Raw genomic sequence first — 26,416 nt, forward strand, 5'->3', positions numbered from 1 at the left:
CCACCCCCTCCAAACATAACCCCAAACCCCCCTACACGAGAAAACACAACATAATCAATCCCAATCCCAGTATCCTTAGAAAAAAATCCACCCCCACTCCCTCACCCTCCCACTCCACCCTCCCACTCCCTCCCACACCCCCCACCCTCTCCCACCCACACCACCCACCCTCTCCCTCCCTCACCCCCCTCCCACTCCCTCCCACACCCCCCACCCACTCCCCCTCCCACACCCCCCACCCACACCCCCCACCCTCACCACCCTCCCTCTCCCCCCTCCCTCCACACCCTCCCTCTCCCCCCTCCCACTCCACCCACCCACTCCACCCCTCCTCCACACCCCCCTCCACACCCCCCCCTCTCACCCCCCCCCTCTCCACCCCCCCACTCCTCCCCCCCTCTCCCCCCCCCCTCACCCCCCCCCACTCCCCACCCCCTCACCACCCCCCCTCTCCACCCCCCTCTCCACCCCCCCTCTCCCCCCCCCCACTCCACCCCCCTCTCCACCCCCCTCTCCACCCCCCCTCCACACCCCCCCCTCTCCACCCCCCTCTCCACCCCCCCTCTCCACCCCCCCTCTCCACCCCCCCTCCACCCCCTCTCCACCCCCCCTCTCCACCCCTCTCTCCCACCCCTCTCCACCCCCCCTCTCCACCCCCCTCTCCCCCCCCCACTCCCCCCCCCTCTCCACCCCCCCACTCCACCCCCCTCCAACCCCTCCACCCTCCTCACCACCCCCCTCTCCCCTCTCCACCCCCCTCTCCCCCTCTCGCCCTCTGCCCCCTCTCGCCCTCTGCCCCTCTCCCCCCTCTCCTCCCCCTCCCCCTCTCCCCCTCTCCCCCTCTCCCTCTCCCCCTCTCCCCTCTCCCCCCTCTCTCCTCTCCCCCCATCTCTCTCTCCCCCCATCTCTCTCTCCCCCCATCTCTCTCTCCCCCCCATCTCTCTCTCCCCCCATCTCTCTCTCCCCCCATCTCTCTCTCCCCCCATCTCTCTCCCCCCCATCTCTCTCTCCCCCCATCTCTCTCTCCCCCCCATCTCTCTCTCCCCCCCATCTCTCTCTCCCCCCCATCTCTCTCTCCCCCCCATCTCTCTCTCCCCCCCATCTCTCTCTCCCCCCATCTCTCTCCCCCCCATCTCCTCCCCCCATCTCTCTCTCCCCCCATCTCTCTCTCCCCCCCATCTCTCTCTCCCCCCCATCTCTCTCTCCCCCCCATCTCTCTCTCCCCCCCATCTCTCTCTCCCCCCCATCTCTCTCTCCCCCCATCTCTCTCCCCCCCATCTCTCTCTCCCCCCCATCTCTCTCTCCCCCCCATCTCTCTCTCCCCCCATCTCTCTCTCCCCCCATCTCTCTCTCCCCCCCATCTCTCTCTCCCCCCCATCTCTCTCTCCCCCCCATCTCTCTCTCCCCCCCATCTCTCTCTCCCCCCATCTCTCTCCCCCCCATCTCTCTCTCCCCCCATCTCTCTCTCCCCCCCATCTCTCTCTCCCCCCATCTCTCTCTCCCCCCCATCTCTCTCTCCCCCCATCTCTCTCTCCCCCCCATCTCTCTCTCCCCCCCATCTCTCTCTCCCCCCCATCTCTCTCTCCCCCCCATCTCTCTCTCCCCCCCCATCTCTCTCCCCCCATCTCTCCCCCCCCATCTCTCTCTCCCCCCCATCTCTCTCTCCCCCCATCTCTCTCTCCCCCCCATCTCTCTCTCCCCCCCATCTCTCTCCCCCATCTCTCTCCCCCCCATCTCTCTCTCCCCCCATCTCTCTCTCCCCCCATCTCTCTCTCCCCCATCTCTCTCTCCCCCCATCTCTCTCTCCCCCCATCTCTCTCCCCCCCCATCTCTCTCCCCCCCCATCTCTCTCTCCCCCCCATCTCTCTCTCCCCCCCATCTCTCTCTCCCCCCCATCTCTCTCTCCCCCCCATCTCTCTCTCCCCCCCATCTCTCTCTCCCCCCCATCTCTCTCTCCCCCCCATCTCTCTCTCCCCCCCATCTCTCTCTCCCCCCCATCTCTCTCTCCCCCCCATCTCTCTCTCCCCCCCATCTCTCTCTCCCCCCATCTCTCTCCCCCCCATCTCTCTCCCCCCATCTCTCTCCCCATCTCTCTCCCCCCCATCTCTCTCCCCCCCATCTCTCTCCCCCCCATCTCTCTCCCCCCCATCTCTCTCCCCCCATCTCTCTCCCCCCCATCTCTCCCCCCCATCTCTCTCCCCCCATCTCTCTCTCCCCCATCTCTCTCTCCCCCCATCTCTCTCCCCCCATCTCTCTCCCCCCATCTCTCTCCCCCCCATCTCTCCCTCCATCTCTCTCCCCCCCATCTCTCTCCCCCCACTCTCCCCCCACTCTCCCCCCTCTCTCCCCCCTCTCTCCCCCCCTCCCTCTCCCCCTCCCTCTCCCCCCCCCTCTCCCCCTCTCTCCACCCTCTCCCCCCTCTCTCCCCCCTCTCCCCTCTCTCCCCTCTCTCCCCTCTCTCCCCCTCTCTCCCCCTCCCTCCCCCTCTCTCCCCCCCTCTCTCCCCCCTCTCTCCCCCCCTCTCTCCCCCCTCTCTCCCCCCCTCTCCCCCCTCTCTCCCCCCCCTCTCTCTCCCCCCCCCCCTCTGGTAGCGAAACATGGGCTGTGGAAAAATTGTTGGGACAGAAGAGCACCAGTGCTGCAGACAAAAGCTAGAGACAAAAGTTAAAAATTAGGTGTACTGGTAATGTAAGGAATGAGGAGGGTCTCCACAGAATCGGTGAGGAAAGAGTATATGGAAAGCACTGACAAGGAGAACAGATTTAAGACATCAGGGAATAACTTCCATAGTATAGAGGTAGTTGTAGAGGGTGAAAACTGTATGGAACAACAGAGATTAGAATACACCTAGCAAATAATTTAGGACGTAGGTTGCAAGTGCTACCCTGAAGATGAAAATATTGGCACAGAAGAGGAATTCATGGTGGGCCACATGAAACCAGTCAGAAAATCCATTACTCAGAATAATAATGAGAATTACATGCTAACTAGTACTGAAACTGTGTGACCTGAGAAATGACTGATCTGCTGCCTCTAAATGTGAACATTAAAATTCTTCATTTATTTGATTAAAATTAAAGACAGATTATACAGGAGGGGCAAAATCTTGAGGGGAAACTTAGATAATTGTTCATATAATGACAGCTGTGTATCCTAATTATTTGTAAGCTATATATCCTAATTATTTGTAAGAGTTTCTTGACTGAAAATGTTAACATGAATTGTGTAATTCTGTTTCAGTGGTCTTATGTACAAAGATGGTTATACCATCAGAAAAATTCCAGAAGTGGTAGCAAAGTCTGGTTCAGCTTTATTGCATTTTTACAGTGATGTTGCGTACAACATGACAGGATTCAATATTTCCTACAGGTAAGATAAACTACTTCCAATTGTAATATTTTTCATGATGCAGTAGTTTTACACAATCAGTTGTTTAAAGTCTGATCAGGATTACTGTCACCGGGAGAATGATACGACAAATATTTGCTTCATGGTTATTTTGATTATTGTGAAAGCTCTTTTGTGAATCTATGTTTATAAACTAATATAATAGAGGGAAACATTCCACATGGGAAAAATATATCTAAAAACAAAGATGATGTGACTTACCAAACGAAAGCGCTGGCAGGTCGATAGACACAAAAAAAAAAAAAAACAGAACACAAACATACACACAAAATTCAAGCTTTCGCAACAAACTGTTGCCTCATCAGGAAAGAGGGAAGGAGAGGGAAAGACGAAAGGATGTGGGTTTTAAGGGAGAGGGTAAGGAGTCATTCCATCCCGGGAGCGGGAAGACTTACCTTAGGGGGAAAAAAGGACGGGTCTGATGAGGCAACAATTTGTTGCGAAAGCTTGAATTTTGTGTGTATGTTTGTGTTTGTGTCTATCGACCTGCCAACACTTTCATTTGGTAAGTCACATCACCGTTGTTTTTAGATATATGTTTATAAACTTATACAAAAGATTTAATTTCATTCACTGTAATTTCATAATCGGCTAGTTTCATCATCAAAAAATAACTTTCCTGTGTTTACGTGGTGTTGCTGAGCGCAACCTGTGTTTACTATTTTAGCACATCATCCTTCTCTCTTTTCCATTTTAGTAAGTAGGTAATTGTACACTTGATTGCACTAAAAGTGATGGCAGAAAATTACATCCAGTATTGAAGTGTGGTACACTACTGTCACGAATTAAATACAGCATCCCATTTTTGCAGATTATATTCAGAACTTGCTGAAGGGAAAGTACAGTGTGAAATATTATGCAAAACTGGTCCTGTCTAAAACTGTGAAATGATGGATAACACAATATTATGGTACTGGAGAATCCAGCAGGCATGTAGAAACTAGATGTTGGTGTGTAACAATACCGGTTCTGGATAATGAAGTTGTAAACATATCGCAGCAAAATCCATTTCTGAATGTGATGTAGTTAGACGTATTAGCACTTTTTCCAGTTTGTTTGGCGCATTTCAGGCCTGCCTTTGGGAGACTGGACTAGAAAGGAAATGTGTGGTCATCAAGAGAAAGTTCTGTGATGACCGTTTTCTGAGAAAAATACCTATCACAACTGGTGAAATGTAATATTTTCAGATGGAATTTGTATTTTTTACATCAAATGGTGGACTAGTAAGAGTATGTAGGCTGCACAATGTTTGTTTCAATCTAAAATATATCTAGTTTTTATCCTGAATATATGTGTGAGTGGCCATGCAACTGGCAGTTTGGGGGTGGATGTGTTCCCGTAGACTTGAGTTGCTTCCGAGGATAGATGGCCAGCTTGATGCTGCCCAGTATACTCGTATCATAGGTAATATTGTGATCCCATCAGTGCGACAACTGTATCTAGAAAGATTCCTCTGTTTCTAACAGGATCACTCTTTGGAGACGACAATGGTGCTAGACTGATTTTTAGAACAGAATGAGATTTATTTTCTCACCTGACCTGCACCAGACCTAAGCCCCTTTGAATATGTGTGGGCAGAAATGGAATGGAACTGCGAGAAAATAAGTCCAACCATGTACCAAGAACTACCATTGACTTTTGGTACATTACCATAGCTGCCTTGGAGGGGGTGGCAGGAAATGAGAGATTCATTATTCACCTCATAGACTCTCTTTCATGCGGAATACAGATGCTCACTGAAGGGGAAGACTTTTGGACAGGGCATTAAGTGATAAAGAAACTGCATGCTGTGCCCTTTTAAGGCTGAAAAAATGTTATCAAGAACTGTGCACTGTTTATCCTATTAATTTTAATATTTTTATAGATAAAAACAATGAATGCAGTAAAGTAAATAATATTTGCTAGGAGTCACATGGTGACCACAATGGCACCAAAATGAAAATGACAGACACAAGTCTGAAATACTGAATTTAGTTGTCTGAAATTGTTTCGCTGTGGGAGAGCATAATATGATCTCTCTTTTTTGGTCATTGTATGAACTTTGAAATGACAGATATTTAGATAAATGATCGCAGAATAGAAAAGCTACTATAGTCCCTTTGTAGTGGAAAGGCATGGGGACAGATGAGAGACCTGTGAGATTCTAAGGTGCTCTTCAAGGCTGTTCACAGGTGATGATCAGAAGGTAGCAACACCAGAATACAGTAACAATTTGCAAAGCATTGATGAATGATGCAGGGACTGGCAGTCAACCCTGAATATAAATAAAAGTGACATATTGTGCATTCGTAGGAAAAGAAATCCACAACTGTACAACTACACTATTGGTGACAAATTGCCAGAAAGAGAAACTACTGTAATGTGTCTAGGAGTATCGATAAGGAATGACCTTAACAATAGAAAAAGCAGATGCCAGACAGAGATTTATAGGTAGAATCATAAGAAAATATAATTAATTCACTAAGGAAATGGCTTGCGAGGCCCTTGTTTGCCAGATTTTCAAGTACTGTTCATCAACTTAGGACCTCTACCAGGCAGGACTGACAAGAGATAGAGAAAGTCCAGTGAAGAGAAGCACATTTCATCACGGGATTGTGTAGTCCATGTTAGTGTGTCACAGAGAAGCTCAACAAACCCCAGTGGCAGATGCTGCAAGAAAGGCATTGTATATCATGGAGTACTGTTGAAATTTCAAGTGAGTACTTTCTGGAAAGAGTTGTCCTACATACATCTCACAAAATGATCAGAATGAGAAAATTTGAGGCAGTAGAGTTAATACAGAGGCTTACTGAAAATCATTCTTCCCATGCACCATTTGTTAGTGGGACAGGGAAAGGGGGTGGGGAGGGGGGGGGATTAGTCAGTGGTACCAGAAGTACCCTCTGCCACACAGTGTCAGGTAGATTGTGAAGTATTGATGTAGATGTAGAAGTGGAATTCAATCTGAATTCTGCTGTTGCAGAGTTGCTTATCAGTCCACTGACCCAAGTACAAAATCACTATATTAAGTGTTGTGATATTTATGTTTTTGTAACTGTTGTTCTGTCCTTGACTTCACAACTTCAAGTACCATTTCTACATCTGAAATCCTAGGAATGACACTAAGATTTTCTTGTGTGGTTAGAGGGTACTTGGTTCGTGCCACGACTCCCTCATACTTTACTTCTGTGAGCAGTACTGTGCATTCTGTAATGTGATTGGCTACTGTGTAACTTGACGAACAAGGCAAATTTCAGTCACTATCACTTTCTTTTACTGTCAGGTGTATGTAAAATATTAAAACTGGTTCTAAATGGTAAGCGCTGTACCATTTCAGAACAGCTTTCACAGTAATAAGCAAAATTAAACACTGTACACTTGTCCAAATGATGCACTAGTAAAAAGTAAGTAGTCTATTTTGAAGGGAAAAATAGGCGGATTATCATTTTCAGCTTCGCTGATGAATCTTCTTTTAGTAAGGAATGGTTTAGTGCTTTTAAAAATGGTGTGCTTGCAAGGGATTTGTCAGTACGGATGATGTGGATGGGCCTTGTAAGAAAAGTATTGTGATTTATGTATCATTGTTCTATCTAAAAGGGGCTTCACCTAGCTGTACACCACTAAAACGTAACTTTCTTTGATTGTCACGGAGTGCTCACTTATTGATCAATTGACATTTTCAACCTCAGTTGCTGTTAGCATCAGTTGGACATCAGACCCGAATACTCATTTTCGTTTTATGTGCTTTTTTGAGTTCTTGCTTGTTCCACAAAGTTTTGAAAGTTTCCACCCCAGGTCTGTGGTGAAATCCTAGCAGTTTGTGCACATCAGATTAGTACTGGTAATGGCTACTCATTGTAATTTATGGCTTCTGACATATGCATATGCAGTTCATTGAAGTTTTGAATTACCAGCTTTGCCTTTCTTTTAAACATTTTTATTAACACTTTCCATTCACATCTGAGTCATTTGTCAGTTGAATAACTTTTGGAGTATTGTGATACATATAGGGTAATTGGATAGATAAAAAAAATCTATCCACCAAGCGGCAGCAGAACACACACATAAAAGATTATAATTAGGCAAGCTTTCGGAGCCAGGCTTTCCTTCTCATCCCGTCCAGCAAATCTCCCCTGACCTGCGATTCTGGGGACTCTCCCGAGATCTACCTCTTTTTCCTAGACCTCTCCAGTCCTCTCTCTTCATCCCTCTTTTTTCCCCTTCAACCCTTCTGCCAGAAGGAGGAGCCATTGCCTCCAAAAGCATGCCTAATTATAATCTTGTATGTGTGTGTTCTGCCACTGCTTGGTGAGTAGATTTTTTAATCTAGGCAATTACCTTATTGTGTCAAAATAGATTGTTTCCATTGTTTTCATTCAAAAGTATGAGAGGGACAGTTCCTGTGGTAGAAATAGTCTTTATAGTCTTTGTTTCATGACCAGATATTGCCTTTTCCAAGAAACTAGACCCTGACCTTGTGCAATCAAGCCCACAAGAAATCATTTTATGGTTGGTAAATTACTTTGTGTATGTAGACAAGGGCAAGACAAGTCATTTTAATATTATGAAAAGGATAGATTTCTACTCATCATATAGCTGAGATGTTGAGTCGTAGATTGACACAACAAAAAGACTGTCGGCCAGAAAGACCTTTTTCCAAATTAGACAATGTACACAGGCACACTGTCGTAAAAACAACTTGCACACATTACCCTTTTCTCTGTTTGGCCTTGGCAGCTGGAGACAGGGGTCATGTGTGTGTGTGTCGCATTTGCATTAGTGTGTGTGTCTGTGTATGTTGTCTAGTTTGGAAGGAGGTCTTTTTGGCCAAAAGCTAACATTTTTGACAGTTTTTTTGTTGTGCCTGTATGTGATTCAGCATCTCCACTATATATTGAGGAGCAATCCAGTGTTTTCAACAAAAATATTCAGTTATTGGTAATATAATGTAAATGGATAGATACTGAGTCAGTCTTTTATTCTCATCCTGTCAGGTAAATCTCCCCTGATCCGAGGTTCTGGGTGACATTTTTAAAATGCATCCTTTCGCTAATCCTCTCCAGTCCTTTTCCTTCACCCCTCTTCCCCCCTTCAACTCATCTGCCAGAAGAAGGAGGCACTGACTCTGAAAGCTTGTAAAAGTTAAATCCTTTCATATGTGTGTTCCCCTGCCACCTCTTGGTGAGTAGATTTTTTAATCTATCGTCTTACAATCCATTGTATTCATAATATAGTCATTATTCCATCCTGGTTTTCCCCTGCTTGTTTTTTATAACCCCCCCTTCCCCCCCCCCCCTCCCCTGCAGGCCTGGAGGTTAGAATAGGCCCAAGGTATTCCTGCCTGTCGTAAGAGGTGACTAAAAGGAGTCTCACACCTTTCGGTCTTTATGCGATGGTCCCCTGTAGGGTTTGACCTCCATTTTTCAAAATTTTCCCATAGAGCGAGTCAAATCAGGAAGGGCATGTTACATGGTGCATTGTGTCCATTTTGCATTGAGATCTTTAGCCCAATTTCTCATCGAGGCATTGCAGTCCCACTCATCCTCCATCTCTTGGGCGAGAACACCTTCCTGGCTGCGTTTTTCTCTACCCACTATGCAGTGTCGTTTTCTGCACCGACATTGACCATGGAATTCTTTGCACCTCATATCCAGCGCGGTAGCCAGTCCATTATGGTGGGGCCGCCATGTACCATGTTGGTTGTAGCCCGCTGACTCCACAGGGATCGCTCTCCTGATGGCTGCACTGTTAACTCTCCACGTATGCCAAGGAGTAGCTGCCCATCAGCCTGGGGCATTGGGACTCCGGCAATGGCTATCCTGCCAGGTGGCCTTTCCTGCAGCTGGGTAGCGCCCGTGGGGAGGGCCCCTGGTCGAAGTGGGTGGCATCAGGGCGGATGACGCACAATGAAGCGTACCATGTCATCACTTGCTGGTGATCAAACGCCAGTAGTCTCTAAGCTTTCCAAGTCTCAGTACAGTGCAAGGAAGTATGATCTTAAACCATTCCCTTCCGTGGCCACACCATGGGAAAAACACCAGGCTAAGGATGGCAGTGAACCTTATTTGCCCTGGTACCTTGTATGTATGAGAGCTGATGGGGAGTCCTTTGTCTCGATGAAGCCTCACTTTTTTATAGAGCATTTAGAGGACAAGTTTGGGTAGGTGGAGAGCTTGTCCAAAATGCGGTCAGGGTCAGTCTTGATAAAAAAGGCATCCTCTGTCCAGTCACGGGCATTACTCGCTTGTTACAAGCTCGGGGATGTTTCCATTACCATCACGCCTCATAAGAGCTTAAATATGGTCCAGGGTATTGTATTCCACAGGGACTTTCTTTTGCAGTTCGATGACGAGCTGTGCCCCAACTTAGAGCGTCAAGGAGTTCATTTCGTCCAGGTTCCTTTCAAAGGGCACGGCCGACTTCCTTCCCCATCCCTCCCTAATCCAATGAGACTGATGACCTCGCTGTCTGGTCTCCTCCCCAAAACAACCCAACCCAAATCATTTCGTCCAGCATGTCCATTGGTGTCAGAGGGATAATCAAGTTGCCACCGGCGCCTTCATTTTGGCCTTTGAGGGTGACACATTACCCGAGAAGGTCAAAGTGATGGTCTACTGCTGTGATGTCAAGCCATGTATACCTCCCCCATTGCACTGCTTTACGTTCTGGAAGTTCGGCCATATGTCTTCCTGCTGTACTTCACATGTTGAGATTGTGGACGTCCATCCCATCCCAATACTCCATGTGCCCCGCCTCCCATCTGTGTCAACGACGGAGAGCATCATTCCCCTTGCTCACCAGACTGCAGGGTTTTACAGTGCGAAAGGGAAATCGTGGAATACGAGACGCTGGACCAACTAGCTTACACTAAGGCTAAGAGGAAATTTGAGGGCCTACATCCTGTGGCTGTGACCTTCTCTTATGCCGCCACTAAGAGAACAGTTGCAGCCCCATCAGTTCTGTGAGTTCCAGTTGGCTTTCAGAGTCATGAGACTACACCTGCCCTCTTGCTGGTGGGGGGACTTCCCACCCTGTTGCTCCCACCTACCTTGGGAGCACTGTCCCCCCAACCATTGGGGACACCAGTCCCCACTTTTCAGCTGGAGAAGCGTAAGTCTTCTTTGGCTCCTCTTGCTAGGAAGGAGTCCATTGGGTCACTACCTTACCAGGTTTCTGCTAGTGGGAAAGATGACACCTGCCAGTGGCTGAAGTACCCAAAAGCAGCTGGTCGTAGGGCTTCACTATCATCCATCCCAGAGACAGAATCAGTGGTGCCCTTCCAGCCAAAGAAACCCAAGGATCAGTGAGAGAAATCCAGAAAGATGACTCCAGAATCAAGGGAATTGCGGTGGCACTGCTGCCTACAAGCTCTGCATCTGAGGATGAGGTGAAGATTCTGACATCCACTGAGGACCTAGATCTCACCAGACCCTCAGACAAAAAGGATATAGCCTGTTCAGGAAATAAGTCGGTGATGGCAGGTGACCGTGAGGCGTAAATGCCTCATAGTGTTTCATGCTTTCCCAGTCTCATGATCACGTAATCCTCCAGTGGAATTGCGGCGGTTTTTTCCACCACCTGGCTGAGCTACGGCAACTGTTAAGCTTTACACCTGCCTTCTGCATTGCCCTCCAGGAAACCTGGTTCCTGGCAATGCGGACCCCTGACCTTCGTGGCTACAGTGGATATTACAAGAACCACAGCGAATATAATAGTGTGTCAAGTGGAGTTTGCATTTATGTCCTGAACTCAGTATGTAGTGAACCTGTGCCCCCTTCTAACTCCTCTTGGAGCTGTGGCTGTCAGGATATGGGTGACACAGGAAATAACTGTCTTCAATGTATATCTCCCTTCAGATGGTGCTTTACCCCTGAACGAATTGGCTGCGCTGATTGATCAACTCCCTAAACCTTTCCTACTTTTGAGAGATTTTAATGCCCATAATGCCTTGTGGAGTAGCACCGTGCTTACTGGCCGTGGCAGAGATGCTGAAAATTTACTGTCCTAACTTGACCTCTGCCTCTTATACAGGGTGTTACAAAAAGGTATGGTCAAACTTTCAGGAAACATTCCTCACACACAAAGAAAGAAAATATGTTATGTGGACATGTGTCCAGAAACGCTTACTTTCCATGTTAGAGCTCATTTTATTACTTTTTTTCAAATCACATTAATCATGGAATGGAAACACACAGCAACAGAACGTACCAGCGTCACTTCAAACACTTTGTTACAGGAAATGTTCAAAATGTCCTCCGTTAGTGAGGATACATGCATCCACCCTCCGTCGCATGGAATCCCTGATGCAGCCCTGGAGAATGGTGTATTGTATCACAGCCGTCCACAATACGAGCATGAAGAGTCTCTACATTTGGTACCGGGGCTGCGTAGACAAGAGCTTTCAAATGCCCCCATACATGAAAGTCAATAGGGTTGAGGTCAGGAGAGCATGGAGGCCATGGAATTGGTCCGCCTCTACCAATCCATCGGTCACCGAATCTGTTGTTGAGAAGCGTACGAACACTTCGACTGAAATGTGCAGGAGCTCCATCGTGCATGAACCACATGTTGTGTCGTACTTGTAAAAGCACATGTTCTAGCAGCTTAGGTAGAGTATCCTGTATGAAATCATGATAACGTGCTCCATTGAGCGTAGGTGGAAGAACATGGGGCCCAATCAAGACATCACCAACAATGCCTGCCCAAACGTTCACAGAAAATCTATGTTGATGACGTGATTGCACAATTGCGTGCAGATTCTCGTCAGCCCACACATGTTGATTGTGAAAATTTACAATTTGATCACGTTGGAATGAAGCCTCATCCGTAAAGAGAACATTTGCACTGAAATGAGGATTGACACATTGTTGGATGAACCATTCGCAGAAGTGTACCCGTGGAGGCCAATCAGCTGCTGATAGTGCCTGCACACGCTAACAACTGGTTCTCCCGTAGCACTCTCCATACAGTGACGTGGTCAACGTTACCTTGTACAGCAGCAACTTCTCTGATGCTGACATTAGGGTTATCGTCAACTGCACGAAGAATTGCCTCGTCCATTGCAGGTGTCCTCGTCGTTCTAGGTCTTCCCCAGTCGCGAGTCATAGGCTGGAGTGTTCCATGCTCCCTAAGATGCCGATCAATTGCTTCAACGTCTTCCTGTCGGGACACCTTCGTTCTGGAAATCTGTCTCGATACAAACGTACCGCGCCACGGCTATTGCCCCGTGCTAATCCAACTGTGCATTTGTAAACATTGCACTGACTGCAAAACCACGTTCGTGATGAAGACTAACCTGTTGATGCTACGTACTGATGTGCTTGATGCTAGTACTGTAGAGCAATGAGTCGCATCTCAACATAAGCACCGAAGTCAACATTACCTTCCTTCAATTGGGTCAACTGGCGGTGAATCGAGGAAGTACAGTACATACTGACAAAACTAAAATGAGCTCTAACATGGAAATAAAGCGTTTCCGGACACATGTCCACATAACATCTTTTCTTTATTTGTGTGTGAGGAATGTTTCCTGAAAGTTTGGCGATACCTTTTTGTAACACCCTGTATACTGGGTCCCCCACACATTTCATTGTGGCTCATGGTAGTTACTCGGCCATTGATTTGTCAATTTGCAGCCTAGGCCTTCTCCCATCTATCCACTGGAGAGCACATGATGACCTGTATGGTAGTTACCAGTTCCCCATCTTCCTGTCACTCCCCCAGTGTCATGCCCATGGACACGTACCCAGATGGGCTTTAAACAAGGCAGACTGGGAAACATTCACCTCTGCTGTCACCGTTGAATCTCCCCTATACAGTAACATCAATGTCGTGGTTGAGCAGGTGACTAAAACGATCATTTCTGCGGTGGAAAACATGATCCCTTGTTCTTTAGGGTGCCCCCGGTGAAAGTTTGTTGGTGATCGCTGGAAGTCGCTGAAGCAATTACAGTGTGTCAACGAGCTCTACAGCAATAAGAGCGGCACCCTTCCCTAGAGCACCTAATAGCCTTTAAGCAGCTCCGTGCTTGCGTTCGCCTGCTTATAAAACGACAGAAACAGGGGAGGTACATGTTGACCATTGGGTGCCATATGCCACCTTCCAAGTCTGGACGAAGATCAGACATCTTTTTGGGTACCAGACCCCAACAGGTGTCCCTGTCGTTAACATCAGTGGTGTGCTCTCTACAGACGCAGACGCGATTGCTGAGCACTTTGCTCCAGCCTCTGCATTGGAGAACTATCACCCAGCCTTTCGCACCCTCAAGTGGCGGACGGAAAGGAAAATCCTCTCGTTCACTACATGCCACAGTGAACCCTATAACGCCCCCTTTCAAGAGTGGGAGCTTCTCAGCGCCCTTGCACATTGCCCCGACACAGCTTCTGGGCTGGATCGGATCCACAGTCAGATGATTAAACATCTTTCGTCTGACTACAAGCAATATCTCCTTGTCATCTTCAACTAGATCTGGTGCAGTGGCATCTTTCCATCTCAATGGCTGGAGAACACCATCATTCCAGTGCTAAAACCTGGTAAAAATCTACTTGAGGTGGGTAACTATCGGCCCATCAGCCTCACCAATGTCCTCCGTAAGCTGCTGGAACGTATGGTGTGTTGGCGGTTGGGTTGGGTCCTGGAGTCATCTGGCCTACTGGCTCCATGTCAGGGCGGCTTCCGCCAGGGTCGCTCTACCAATGATAATCTTACATCCTTAGAGTCTGCCATCCAAGAAGCCTTTTCCAGACGCCAACACCTGGTTGCCGTCTTTTTCGACTTGCGTAAAGCATACAACATGACCTGGCGACTTCAATCCTTGCCACATTGTATGAGTAGCGTCTCCGGGGTCCACTGCCGATTTTTATCCAAAACTTCCTGTTGCTCCATACGTTCAGTGTCCAAATTGATGCTTCCCATAGTTCCTCCCCATAGTCAGGAGAGTGGTATTCTGCAGGGCTCCATGTTGAGTGTATCTCTATTTTTAGTGGCCATTAATGACTAGCAGCAGCTGTAGGGCCGTTGGTCTCCCCTACTCTGTATGTGGATGACTTCTGCATTTCATATTGCTCCTCGTTCTCTAGAACAGCACCTACAGGGAGCCATTCACAAGGTGCAGTCATGGGCTCTAGCCGACGGCTTGCAGTTTTTAGCTGCGAAGTCATGTGTCATGCACTTCTGTCGGCATTGTACCGTTCATCCGGAACCAGAACTTTACCTTAATGATGATCCACTCACTGTAGTAGAGACATACCAATTCTTAGGACTGGGTTTTGACACCTGATTTACTTGGCTACCTCACCTTCGTGAGCTTAAGTGGAAGTGCTGGCAACACCTCAATGCCTTTCACTGTGTGAGCAACACCAACTGGGGTGCAGGTCGCTCTACGCTGCTGCAACTCTACAGAGTCTTTGTTCAATCCCGCCTTCACTATGGGAGTCTGGTTTATGGTTCGGTGGCGCCCTCAGTGCTACGTTTACTCGACCCAGTGCACCACTGTGGCGTCTGCCTAGTGACGGGAGCTTTTAGAACAAGTCTGGTGACCAGTGTCCTGGTGGAAGCCGGAGTCCCTCGATTGCGGATCCGACGTGCACAACTGCTCACCAGTTATGTTGCACACGTAGTTCGCCTGAGCGTCTGAATTACCGTCTCCTTTTCCCAGCCGAGGCAGTTCATCTCCAGCATCGGCGGCCCAGGTCAGGGGTCACGATTGCGGTTTGTGTGCAATCCCTTCTCTCCAAACTGGAGTCCTTCCCTTTACCGCCTCTACTTGAGGTCCACTCACGCTCACCTCCATGGTGTACACCTTGGCCGAAGCTTCATCTGGACCTTTTGCATGGCCCTAAGGACTCTGTTAACCCTGCCGCTCTCCGCTGTCACTCCCTTTTGATTCTTGATGTGTTCCAGGGCTCTGAAGTTGTTTACACTGACGGCTTGATAGCTGATGGTAATGTTGGCTTCGTCTGTGTCCACAGAGACCATATTGAACTGCATTCCTTGCCTGCTGGCTGCAGTGTATTCACTGCAGAGCTTGTGGCCATATCTCGTGCACATCAGTACATCTGTTCCTCTTCTGGTGAGTCGTTTCTTCTCTGTTCTGACTCACTGATCAGCTTACAAGCTATCGACCTGTGCTACCCTCGCCATCCTTTGGTAGCAAACATCCAGGAGTCCGTCTCTGCCCTGGAATGGCCCAATCGCTCAGTGGTGTTTGTGTGGATCCCAGGACACATTGGAATCCCAGGCAACGAACTTGCCGACTGGCTGGCCAAACAGGCTACGCGGAAATTGCTCCTGGAGATATGGTAACTCTGAAACTGACCTGTGTTCTGTCTTATGCCGTAAGGTTTTTCAGCTTTGGGAGACAGAGAGGCATAACAGTATGCACAACAGACTGTGTGTCATTAAGGAGACTGCGAATGTGAGGAAGTCTTCCCTGCAGGCTTCTTGCAGGGAATCAGTTGTCCTTTGTCGGTTCCGCATTGGACATACATGGCTCACACATGGTTATCTCCTCTGTCACGAGGGCCCACCTCAATGTCGCTGTGGCTCCCAAATGACAGTCGTCCACATCTTGCTGGACTACTCACTTTTAGCCACTTTACGGTGGACTTTTAACTTTTGCAGCACCCTGCCTTCAGGGTTGGGCAACCTTGCCTCACCAGCAGCTTTAGTTTTATTTTTTATTCGTGAGGTTGGGTTTTATCATTTGATCTGAGTTTTAGCGCATGTCTTTTGTCCCTCAGTGTCCTCCACCCCAGGACTTTTAGGGTGGAGGTTTTAATGTGTTGCAGAGTGGTTGGTTTCTCCTTTTTTGTTCTCATGGTCAGCCAGCCATGGTAATCTGCTTTCTTGTTTTTAATCTCGTCTCCCTGTTTCTTGTGCCTATCTGTGGTTTTCTTGTCCTGTTTTGTCCATTGTAGTGTTTGTTGTCGTTCTGTCATTCTTCTGGTTCTTCCTTTTATCCTGTTATTGTGCCGTACATCATCTTTATTTTCTTCTTTCCTTTTACTCGGAACAATGGACCAATGACCTTATTGTTTGCTCCCCTTCCCCCCCCCCCCCCCCCCCCTATTAAACAAGCCAACCAACCAGTCAACATCAGTGGTCCTATAGAGGATACATAATAATATAATACATACTATATGTCATGGGAGTTGAGATGTGATTATAATTTTGCATGTTTTGTCTTAGATTGTCTAGTAGTTGAATTTTATTTTTAAATTGTATAGATATTTTTCCCCATATGTTTATGGAGTTTTTCTATTATTTTTATATAGTTTTCAGCACATCCTCATACTGGTATGACAGACTAAGTATGCTGTATCTGCCGACTACTATCTAGAGACAAACAGAGTTTTTAGTCATATTTTTCCAAATCTGGTTGACAAAATAATGCTCCAATGAACAAATCAAATTTGAAATTAATGCTTATTGTCATTTTCTATTCCAAAGGAATTTACCACCACAGTTAGTACATCATAGACAACCAGTCACCAACAGATTTTTCTTGCAAATGCATGAATTATTGAAGACAGTACTCACACTTGTCAGTGAAATCATACCAGTGATTTAGGCACTGCTTTTATTCATTTCATGCTGATGGCGTGTCATTTTGGAAAATTTAAGTGTATGAGCTTATAGTTGGTATGTTAGTAACCGGTGATTTCATATTGTTGTTGAAAGACTATTTGACAGAAATCTGACTGACTGGAGAACTGGTCTCTGGTTCTAAGTTCTTGTGACAGACTTGTCCTTCCAGTTTCCTAGCTTCATTTGCACTAATTATGGGACTGGAACTGAAAGTTTCATTGATTGTATTTCAGTGTGTCCATTTTAATTGTTGCAGATTTAACTCCTGTCCTAGCAGATCTTCTGCAGTGAATTGCTCAGGACACGGTATTTGTATAGATGGAGTGTGTACATGTGATGCAAGCTATATGGGTGAGGCATGCCACATAGAAGTTTGCCCAGGAAATTGCGGGGACAATGGGGAGTGCAACATGGAGTCTCACCGTTGTGACTGTCACCGTGGCTTCAAGGGTAACAGACCATATTTAGTCCCATTAACTGAGTACAAACTTGAAAATTTATATTGTACTGCGTAAACTTTGGATGTGTGTGTATGTGTTTACTACTTCTTAAAATTAAGATGCACTATATGTCACTTTCATAACAGCAGAGGTGATAATTTTACTATCTGCTCAGATATAGTGCAAAATTAAAGTAACTGTGTTGATCCCTGGTTGTTCTCGTATCAGTAGACATACCAGCTGCTTGACACAGATACATTTGTAATTTTGTTTAGTTCCATAATTCTTGTTCACAAAGAGAGACATAGAAATTATTGTCACGGGGAGTGATCTGCTGTAACTTGATAAAGATAACTACAAATGGGGAATTGAAAATCACCATAGGGGCATCACCACAAACAAGATAGAGATTTCTCTCTCTCTCTCTCTCTCTCTCTCTCTCTCTCTCTCTCTCTCTCTCTCTCACACACACACACACACACACACACACACACACACATACACACACACACACACACACACACACACACATGTTCTAATCATCTTCAGCTACTGTACTTTTACCCATCTGATACTTATTCCAGCCACAGACTAACTATACAGGGATGCCTCAGCAGTTTTCACACTGTGTCACTCTTTCTGGCAGGGGAGTTCCTTCCTTCCTTCCTCTTTCCAGAGCCTCTTATGTAGTGCTTTTATCAGTACACCAATTTTCAATGCTGTTTGTAGTACCACATTTCAAATGGTCCTAGTTTCTTCTATGTTAGTCCACATTCATTGTCTTGCAATATATTAATTTAGAGTTTCAGTAGGTCTTCCGTGCAAATTTTTGGTAGCAAGTAAACTCTTCTATCTGAAGAACATATGCTTTCATTGTGTTATCAGCTCACGAAGTATGCCTTTTTTTTCATCTTGTGTAGTTTAGTTTTCACTTCTTCTCTTGTTCTTTCACCACTATTTACGTTGCAATCCTAGTTCTACTTTCTGTTTCTCATAATAACTTTTGTCTATATTAATTTTACTTGTAAAGTAAATCCTGTGGTATTTAACCTATTTGGTGTTGCTTCAGCTGAGGTCACGAACTGGAGCAGAGTGCTTCCATGCTTGACTCTATATAAACTTCAGTATGAGGGCACTGCTGTGCTGAGAAAGAGGGTATGTCTTCTTCAGTCTCTCCCATTCATTATTGCGGATTGCAGCAGGACTATGCTAATGCCTGTGGTATCAGTGTGCATTGCTGACTTTGGTGTGGCGCCACAATCTTTGGCTGATACCATAATATCCACATTTCATGAAAATGGTTAATCACTGCTAAATTGTGGAGTGTTGCCCAGTATCATAAATCTGAAACCGTACTGTGACTATCTTGTGTTACAGAACATTTGTTACATTCTTCAGCATACACATTGTGTGTCATTTCGTCACCTAGTCATGATATGTCATGTAGTACTGAAGGTCAGAGGATGAATGTCAGAAGATGCTGTGCATGAAGTCCATATCCCTTTAAAGATTGACAGTGGTTGTTTTGAGGTACTGGCAAATGTTTAGATTATGGGGCCATAGAATCTTCATAAGAAATTGTGATGTGTGCTGTTGCATGTCATCATTTGTGATGTTCTGCTTCTCTGTAATGGTTGCAGGGTTGCAAATATTGTATGTTCGGTAGGGAACTAAACGCTGTACACCTTCATGCACACCCTATATGTGAGAGAAACCTGAAAATTTCTTTGTCTAGCAATGGATGACATTCTAATTCACAACACATCTTTTTTAAGGTAATTGTGTTTTTGGTTGGTGCACTTTAAATAAAGTTTTCTTCCATTGGACTGATTCCACCCTTGACGTGCAGGTTCTAGATCACCTGCAAAATACACATCTATAGCTGTCGTAACGTCATAATTGTACACACAAGATTTCCCAGTCAGAATTTTTGTAAGTGTGGGAATAAATGGATGGCAAAACATGCCAAATGTGGTGAATAGAGGGGATTTTCCCACAATTATAATTCAATATCCTTCAGTTTATTGATGGCCAAAGTACTTTTAATTATATTGATGAAAGATTATGGTTTTCTCCTTTCATATTCCAGGCATCTTCTCAATTACTTACTCATCTAGTTGTGGATCCAGTAGACTTGAATAGTATGCACTGTTATTGTTTTACCCTTAAAAAGGTAACCTTCTACCATCCTAGAAAACACAATTCCTCTGTCATGCAATATCGACTTCCTTATTGCTGAGCAAGGCTGCTTACACCAACCGCTGTGATTGCTGTTTTATTCATGATTTGGTGTTGGAACAGTGCCTCCTTCACTCTAACATATCAATACACAAAACCAGTTGAATTCTTTTTCAAATGCTCCAATTATTGCCAAGAGATTTGTTTTGCAGCTGACATTTTATTATTATTATTATTCTTTACTTTCTCAGACGTTAAGTCTGGTTAAAAAATGAAAAATGACGCGGACCTTGATCAGGCGTCACTTCCTTTTAACTGTATGGTATGTGTTATATTGCATTTAGGAACTTTCGGGTAATTGAACATGTATCAATAATTACTGATTTCTGTAGTTGTATATATACGTTTGGATGTAGCTCTATTGCATTGATGTACTGGTGGATATTGTGTGGTATGACTCCTGTAGTTGATAGTATAATTGGTATGATGTCAACTTTATCCTGATGCCACATGTCTTTGACTTCCTCAGCCAGTTGGATGTATTTTTCAATTTTTTCTCCTGTTTTCTTTTGTATATTTGTTGTATTGGGTATGGATATTTCGATTAGTTGTGTTAATTTCTTCTTTTTATTGGTGAGTATGATGTCAGGTTTGTTATGTGGCGTTGTTTTATCTGTTGTAATGGTTCTGTTCCAGTATAATTTGTATTCATCATTCTCCAGTACATTTTGTGGTGCATACTTGTATGTAGGAACTTGTTGTTTTAAAAGTTTATGTTGTAAGGCAAGCTGTTGATGTATTATTTTTGCGACATTGTCGTGTCTTCTGGGGTATTCTGTATTTGCTAGTATTGTACATCCGCTTGTGATGTGATCTACTGTTTCTATTTGTTGTTTACAAAGTCTGCATTTATCTGTTGTGGTATTGGGATCTTTAATAATATGCTTGCTGTAATACCTGGTGTTTATTGTTTGATCCTGTATTGCAATCATGAATCCTTCTGTCTCACTGTATATATTGCCTTTTCTTAGCCATGTGTTGGATGCGTCTTGATCGATGTGTGGCTGTGTTAGATGATACGGGTGCTTGCCATGAAGTGTTTTCTTTTTCCAATTTACTTTCTTCGTATCTGTTGATGTTATGTGGTCTAACGGGTTGTAGAGGTGGTTATGAAATTGTAGTGGTGTAGCCGATGTATTTATATGAGTGATTGCTTTGTGTATTTTGCTAGTTATTATTATTATTATTATTATTATTATTATTATTATATAAGAAAAAAGATATACAGATGTGAGTTAGTAATACCTACCCACCACTTTTTACAGTTTACAATAATAGAAATTCTTCTACAGAATAGGAGGAGTTGTCAAGGAGAAACTTTCTCAGCTTGTTTTCAAATTTTACTTTGCTGTCTCTCAGACGTTTTATATCATTGGGTAAGTGATCAAAAACTTTAGTTGCAGCATTGTGCAGTCCGTTATGCGCTAAAGGCAATCTTAATGTGGAGTAATGAATGTCATTTTTCCCTCTGGTATTTATATCATTGTCCCTTTTGAACTGTAGCAGTTTATTAACAGAAAACTATGTGAGGGAATAAATATTATGAAGCATTAGTCACAATCCAGAATGAGATTTTCACTCTGCAGCAGAGTGTGCGCTGATATGAAACTTCCTGGCGGATTAAAACTGTGTGCCCGACCGAGACTCGAACTCGAGACCTTTGCCTTTCGCGGGCAAGTGCTATGGTAGAGCACTTGCCCGCGAAAGGCAAAGGTCCCGAGTTCGAGTCTCGGTCAGGCACACAGTTTTAATCTGCCAGGAAGTTTCAGTAGTCACAATGCCCAACTCCATAAACAGATGTCTACAAGAAGATCATGGATGAGCACCACATATTATTCTTACAGCATGTTTTTGGGCAACCAAGACTTTTATTTATGTCTTTAAGAGGCATTACCTGAGAACATGATTCCATATGACATTATTGAATGAAAAAAGGTAAAATATATCAGCTGATTGCTTTATCTCTTCCCATAATTTTCAATGATTCTAAGAGCAAATGTGGCAGAACTAAGTTGTTTTTGCAGCTCCAAAATGTGCTTTTTCCAATCTAAATTCTCATCTATACGGGCATCTAAGAATTTTGAAGTTTTCACCCTATCCATTATTTCCACACCATGTGTTACACTTATCGTTGGTTTAGTGCCTGTGCAGAACTGAATATGATGTGTCTTTTTAAAATTGAGGGTGGGACCATTCACAGAAAACCAGACAATGATACTTATGATGTTTACCATTTCTTCTGTTTCTCTGTGTATGCGTGGATTGATTACAGTACTAGTGTCATATGCAAAAAGAACTAATTCTGTTTGTTGTATATTAGGCGGAAGATCATTTACATATATGAGGAACAATAGTGGACCTAAGATTGGGCTTTGGGGAACCCCATATGTGATTTCTCGCCAGACAGAATTAAGTCCCCTCACACACACTGTAGCAGTACTCCAAAAGACAATGGACAAGAGTAATGTAGGCAGTATCTTTAGTAGATCTGTTGCATCTTCTAACTGTTATGCCAGTAAAATGACATCTTGGTCCGTCCCTGGCTATATTGATTGAATTACTAAGTACAACCTTTAACTGTCAATCTTAAAATATCATATTGTATGCATCCTTTATGATTCTGTTTGTGGTTTTAATTTTGGGGTGTTCATGACAAGGATCATCTCAAAGAGGAGTGTGGCCTCATTAAAACTAGGTGTACATTACTGCAATACATGTAACAACATAACAAAATTTAATTGATATAAATGTTGTTCATTCTCCAGCCATTAAAATTTTTACCTTGCATTTGTATGAGAGATTGTATTGTAGTTGATCATGATTAAAATAATTCATTGACCCTTTAAAAGTGATTTGTGTAAACAGTCTCTGTAACTAGATCTGTACTTAGGTCTATATGTCCCAGGACAATGGGAAATCTGTGAAAAACCCAGGAATTTTTTCATCTGGGAGAAATCAGGGAAAGACCTGGGAATTTTTCCTAATTTTAATTTTCAGTTAAATTTTTGTAATGTTGATTGATTAGAACAGATAACTCTAACAAAGAATTTTAATTTAGCCCACTACTGAAGAATAATACTGCAGCAGTAAAACACAAACAAGAGAATAAAAATAAAACTTTCGTTGCCAAGAAAATGTACAATTTACAACAACAGAACACAGTGCACACACAAGCATTTGCCAGCAGCAAAATGTGTCAAAGATTATGCAATACTTCGTAACAGTAATATGCTTTCAATAAGTCTTTCTTGTGGGCCTCGTTTTGATGAGTGTGTTGTCACATTGTTTCACATTTGTAGCATGTCACGGGAAAATATTGCGAATGATGGTTCGAGAAGCGTTACTTTCAGAGTAAATTTCCTTTTATGCAAGATGAATTATTTCTTAACTCATGGAGTATTAGTTTCATTCAAAACTTAACACTGAGGACCAGCCAGATAGAAAACTTTCGGTCCAAGAAGACAAGCCATTTATTGCCATTATTTAATATTTCACTAGCACATTTGTGTTTGGTATATCTTAAAGGGTAACAATTGCTAAAAGAGACCAAGTTTCAAGGCTAGATTTTCATGTTTATTTTACTTCATATATTCAGCCATGTAACCCTCGAAATGTTCAGTATACAGCAGTGAAATTTATGGTTGTGCTTGTGAGAAATATTCAGCTGCTGCAATTTAAGCTATGTTGTTAGGATCCTGTCTACAGTGTGTAAACGTTTAGATGGCAGACCTCTCCCTAGTCCTGAATCGGTAGATGTCGGTAAACGTTGGGAGGTTTCGGTAGGCACGCAGTTTCGACTGCTGCCAACATTACGTAGCTGAGTGTGTTGTTTGCGAAAGTGTTGCGAATAGTGTTAGTAGTGAGAAAATAATAGAACAAAACGTCATGCCTGACATGGCACTTTTTCACGCATCTCGATGTTTACCACGTCATATCTCCTGAATTATATGTCGTAAAGAGACATAAATTTGCCGGCGCAGTTACTGATATATGTGGATACTGTATGCGAAATATGTTGCGATTAGAGTTAATAGTAACGAAATAATACATTAAAACGTCATGCCTACTGTGGCAGATTTACGGTATGTACTGAGAAAATGTAGTAAGCGACAACCTTTTTTTCCTTTCATTATTTTGTGGGGGGTGTCAGCGAGAAAAATTTTCGTAAAGGTTTGAAATTGTATGTAACATTTGTTGCTAGTCGTTAAGTGCTCTCATTCTCAAACAGTGGATGCATAAATCTGGGTATTTTCGCGCGGTGGCATCTCATTGTTTGTGACATCATATCTCCTCAAGAATGTGTCTTATTTCTTTTTTTTTTTTATCGGCTAGGAACCTTCGTGGGCGTACAGAGAACAAATCACCAAAATTTCATCCCAATCAGATGAATAGTTTGGGAACGCACAGAGGGCAGACATACATACATTCATTTTTATATATAGAGATTGACGGTTACATTATACTATATGACCTATTTAAGAATATTTAAATTTTATAATTAATAGTTTAACATTGCGGGGAATGAAATAAAATAATTTGCGCGCAGTGGGAATCGAACCCGGATCCGCTGCATTACAAGCGTTTAGCTTTCTTCTTCTTCTTCTTCTTCTTCTTCTTTCTTTCTCTCTCTCTCTCTCTCTCTCTCTCTCTCTCTCTCTCTCTCTCTCTCTCTCTCTCTCTCTCTCTTTTTTTTAAAATCTCACTTTGTTTGCATTTGTTCGTTGATCCATTAACTCAGTTTTTTTATTACAGAGGGCAGCTAACCCTCTGACCTAACACGCTGAGCTACCCCACATGACGATTTCAGTTTCGTTTACAAACAACATTTAAAGAGAGTTTTACTTCCAAGCCTTTCATCTGCTTTCGTGTAAGCATGACGCGCAATTTGTAGTGCCAGCACTGCAACTGGTAGGCGTGCCTTGCCGCCCCCCCCCCCCCCCCTCTCCCCGCACTCCCCTCACAACTTTGCCGTCCTACAGTTAACACACTGTAACCACACCCTCAGAAAAAAACTGCAGAAAATTATTAATGGCCAATATTATATTGAAAACTTAGCTTTCCTGTAGCTATGCTGTATGTATATATTAATGTAAGCCATTAACTATTCATGTTTGTTGTGTGTTCGCACTACCTAACAGTGAAGTTGCTATTGGCTGACTACCTCATATGTCCTATGCTCTGAATGTCTGCTGTCATTGGTTGGTGAGATCTTGTGACGAGCTGTGATTGGGTGACAAAAGCACATCAGAATCACGATTTCAGTGCTTCAGAAGTTTCTGTGCTGTATTTGGTGGAATTCCTGTTTACACTTTCATAATGCAAAAATATGCACTGTAAATGTTGCCACACATCAAACATCTTTCCAAAACACATTGTTTTTTTGCTGGATTTTGTTTTCTAAAGTTCTGGGAAGTTCTGTGCTAGTGTACAAAACCTTCACCATTCAAAGGAATGATAAGTTGTTCATCTGTGAGGGAAAGTGTATTTTCACTTAATACAGACAACAATGTACCAGGGTATAGTGTATTTTCATCTAACAAAAAGTATATTTTTAACTGGGAAGTCTGGGAAAAAATCCAGTAATTTTTTTATTCTTTATTTTTGTTGTCTGCGTGTGGACACTGTGTGTGTATCTGTTCAGTATTTGCGGAAGTTTGTGATGTTCTTGTACTTAATCCATTCTACAATAAGGCAAACATCAGTGTGGGACTAGGTGTTAAATATTGGTGTTTGATATTGATTCCATTAGACAATGACTAGCTCTTGGGTAGTGTTATATGCAAGTCAGAGTTTAACACTCCATCATGAACTACTGCTTACAGCATGTGTCCTGTATATTTTTAAGACCATAACAGATCAAAAAAGTAGCTGTGTGTGTTTAAAGCCTCATGAATCAGCATTACACCACTGTGTTGCAATTACTCCATTTACAAGGTATGGTGTTGTATTATAAAAATCTTCAACTTCAACTGTTAGCTCCAGTGTGACAAAACTACATGTTCGTACACAACTCTGTTGCAGTTTCAAGAGTCTTCAGATTCACTATTTTAGACTGACATTCCAGAGTAACCTGCTTTGACTTGATGTGTTTAGCACTGCACAACACTCCTCAACATCTTTCACTGCATTTGTGCGATTGATCACCTTTTTGTAGGCTATAAAATGGGTAGGTGGAAGGGGAAAGGATTGTTGTAGATAGTGCATGCTGGAGATGTGCAAAACTTTTCAGTTTTTTTACCAACATGGTGTGTAGCTTCCTGCTAAGATGTATTATGTTTTCTTAAAGTTTATGATTGGCTTCTAGTAGGTTTTATATTGATTGTGGTCACACATTCGAGATCTGAAAGGTAGAAGAGTTGAAATAGAGATGGGAGCTTTTGGGTGTGACTGTTGGCAGATGCAGTGTATTTGTTAAAGTGGAATTGAGTGATGGTTAAGGGTTAGAAATGGATTGCAGCCAGAATTACAACTTTCTAGGTGAGGCATTCATGAGCAGTGCCAAAGAATTTAAGTAGGGATGAAGGAAAAATGTGTTTGACTGTAGTTTGCCCCTATAGTGAGGGCACACTGGGGTATAGGGTTAAGGGACATGATGAGATTGTTGGTAATGAAAAAATGTGTGTGTGTGTGTGTGTGTGTGTGTGTGTGTGTGTGTGTGTGTGTGTGTGTGAATAAATCAAAATAGTAGGCAAAGAAGGAAACATGATCTTCAAACGAAGTAAAAAGGCTGGTGAACAGAGCAAGGTAATCATGAAATAAAAGAT

The 26,416-nt window shown here is 44.0% G+C and overlaps 1 protein-coding gene across 1 annotated transcript in view; it reads left to right on the forward strand.

Annotated features, from left to right (window-relative positions):
* Positions 1-26,416, forward strand: part of LOC126252744 (attractin) — a 272,729-nt gene that overhangs the window by 23,689 nt on the left and 222,624 nt on the right. Inside the window, exons 3-4 of the mRNA XM_049953646.1 lie at positions 3,241-3,369; positions 17,231-17,424. Of these exons, the coding sequence (XP_049809603.1) occupies positions 3,241-3,369; positions 17,231-17,424 (323 nt within the window). The remainder of the gene's footprint in view (positions 1-3,240; positions 3,370-17,230; positions 17,425-26,416) is intronic.

Source organism: Schistocerca nitens, chromosome 4 (assembly GCF_023898315.1).
Source record: "Schistocerca nitens isolate TAMUIC-IGC-003100 chromosome 4, iqSchNite1.1, whole genome shotgun sequence".
Lineage (NCBI taxonomy): Eukaryota > Metazoa > Arthropoda > Insecta > Orthoptera > Acrididae > Schistocerca > Schistocerca nitens.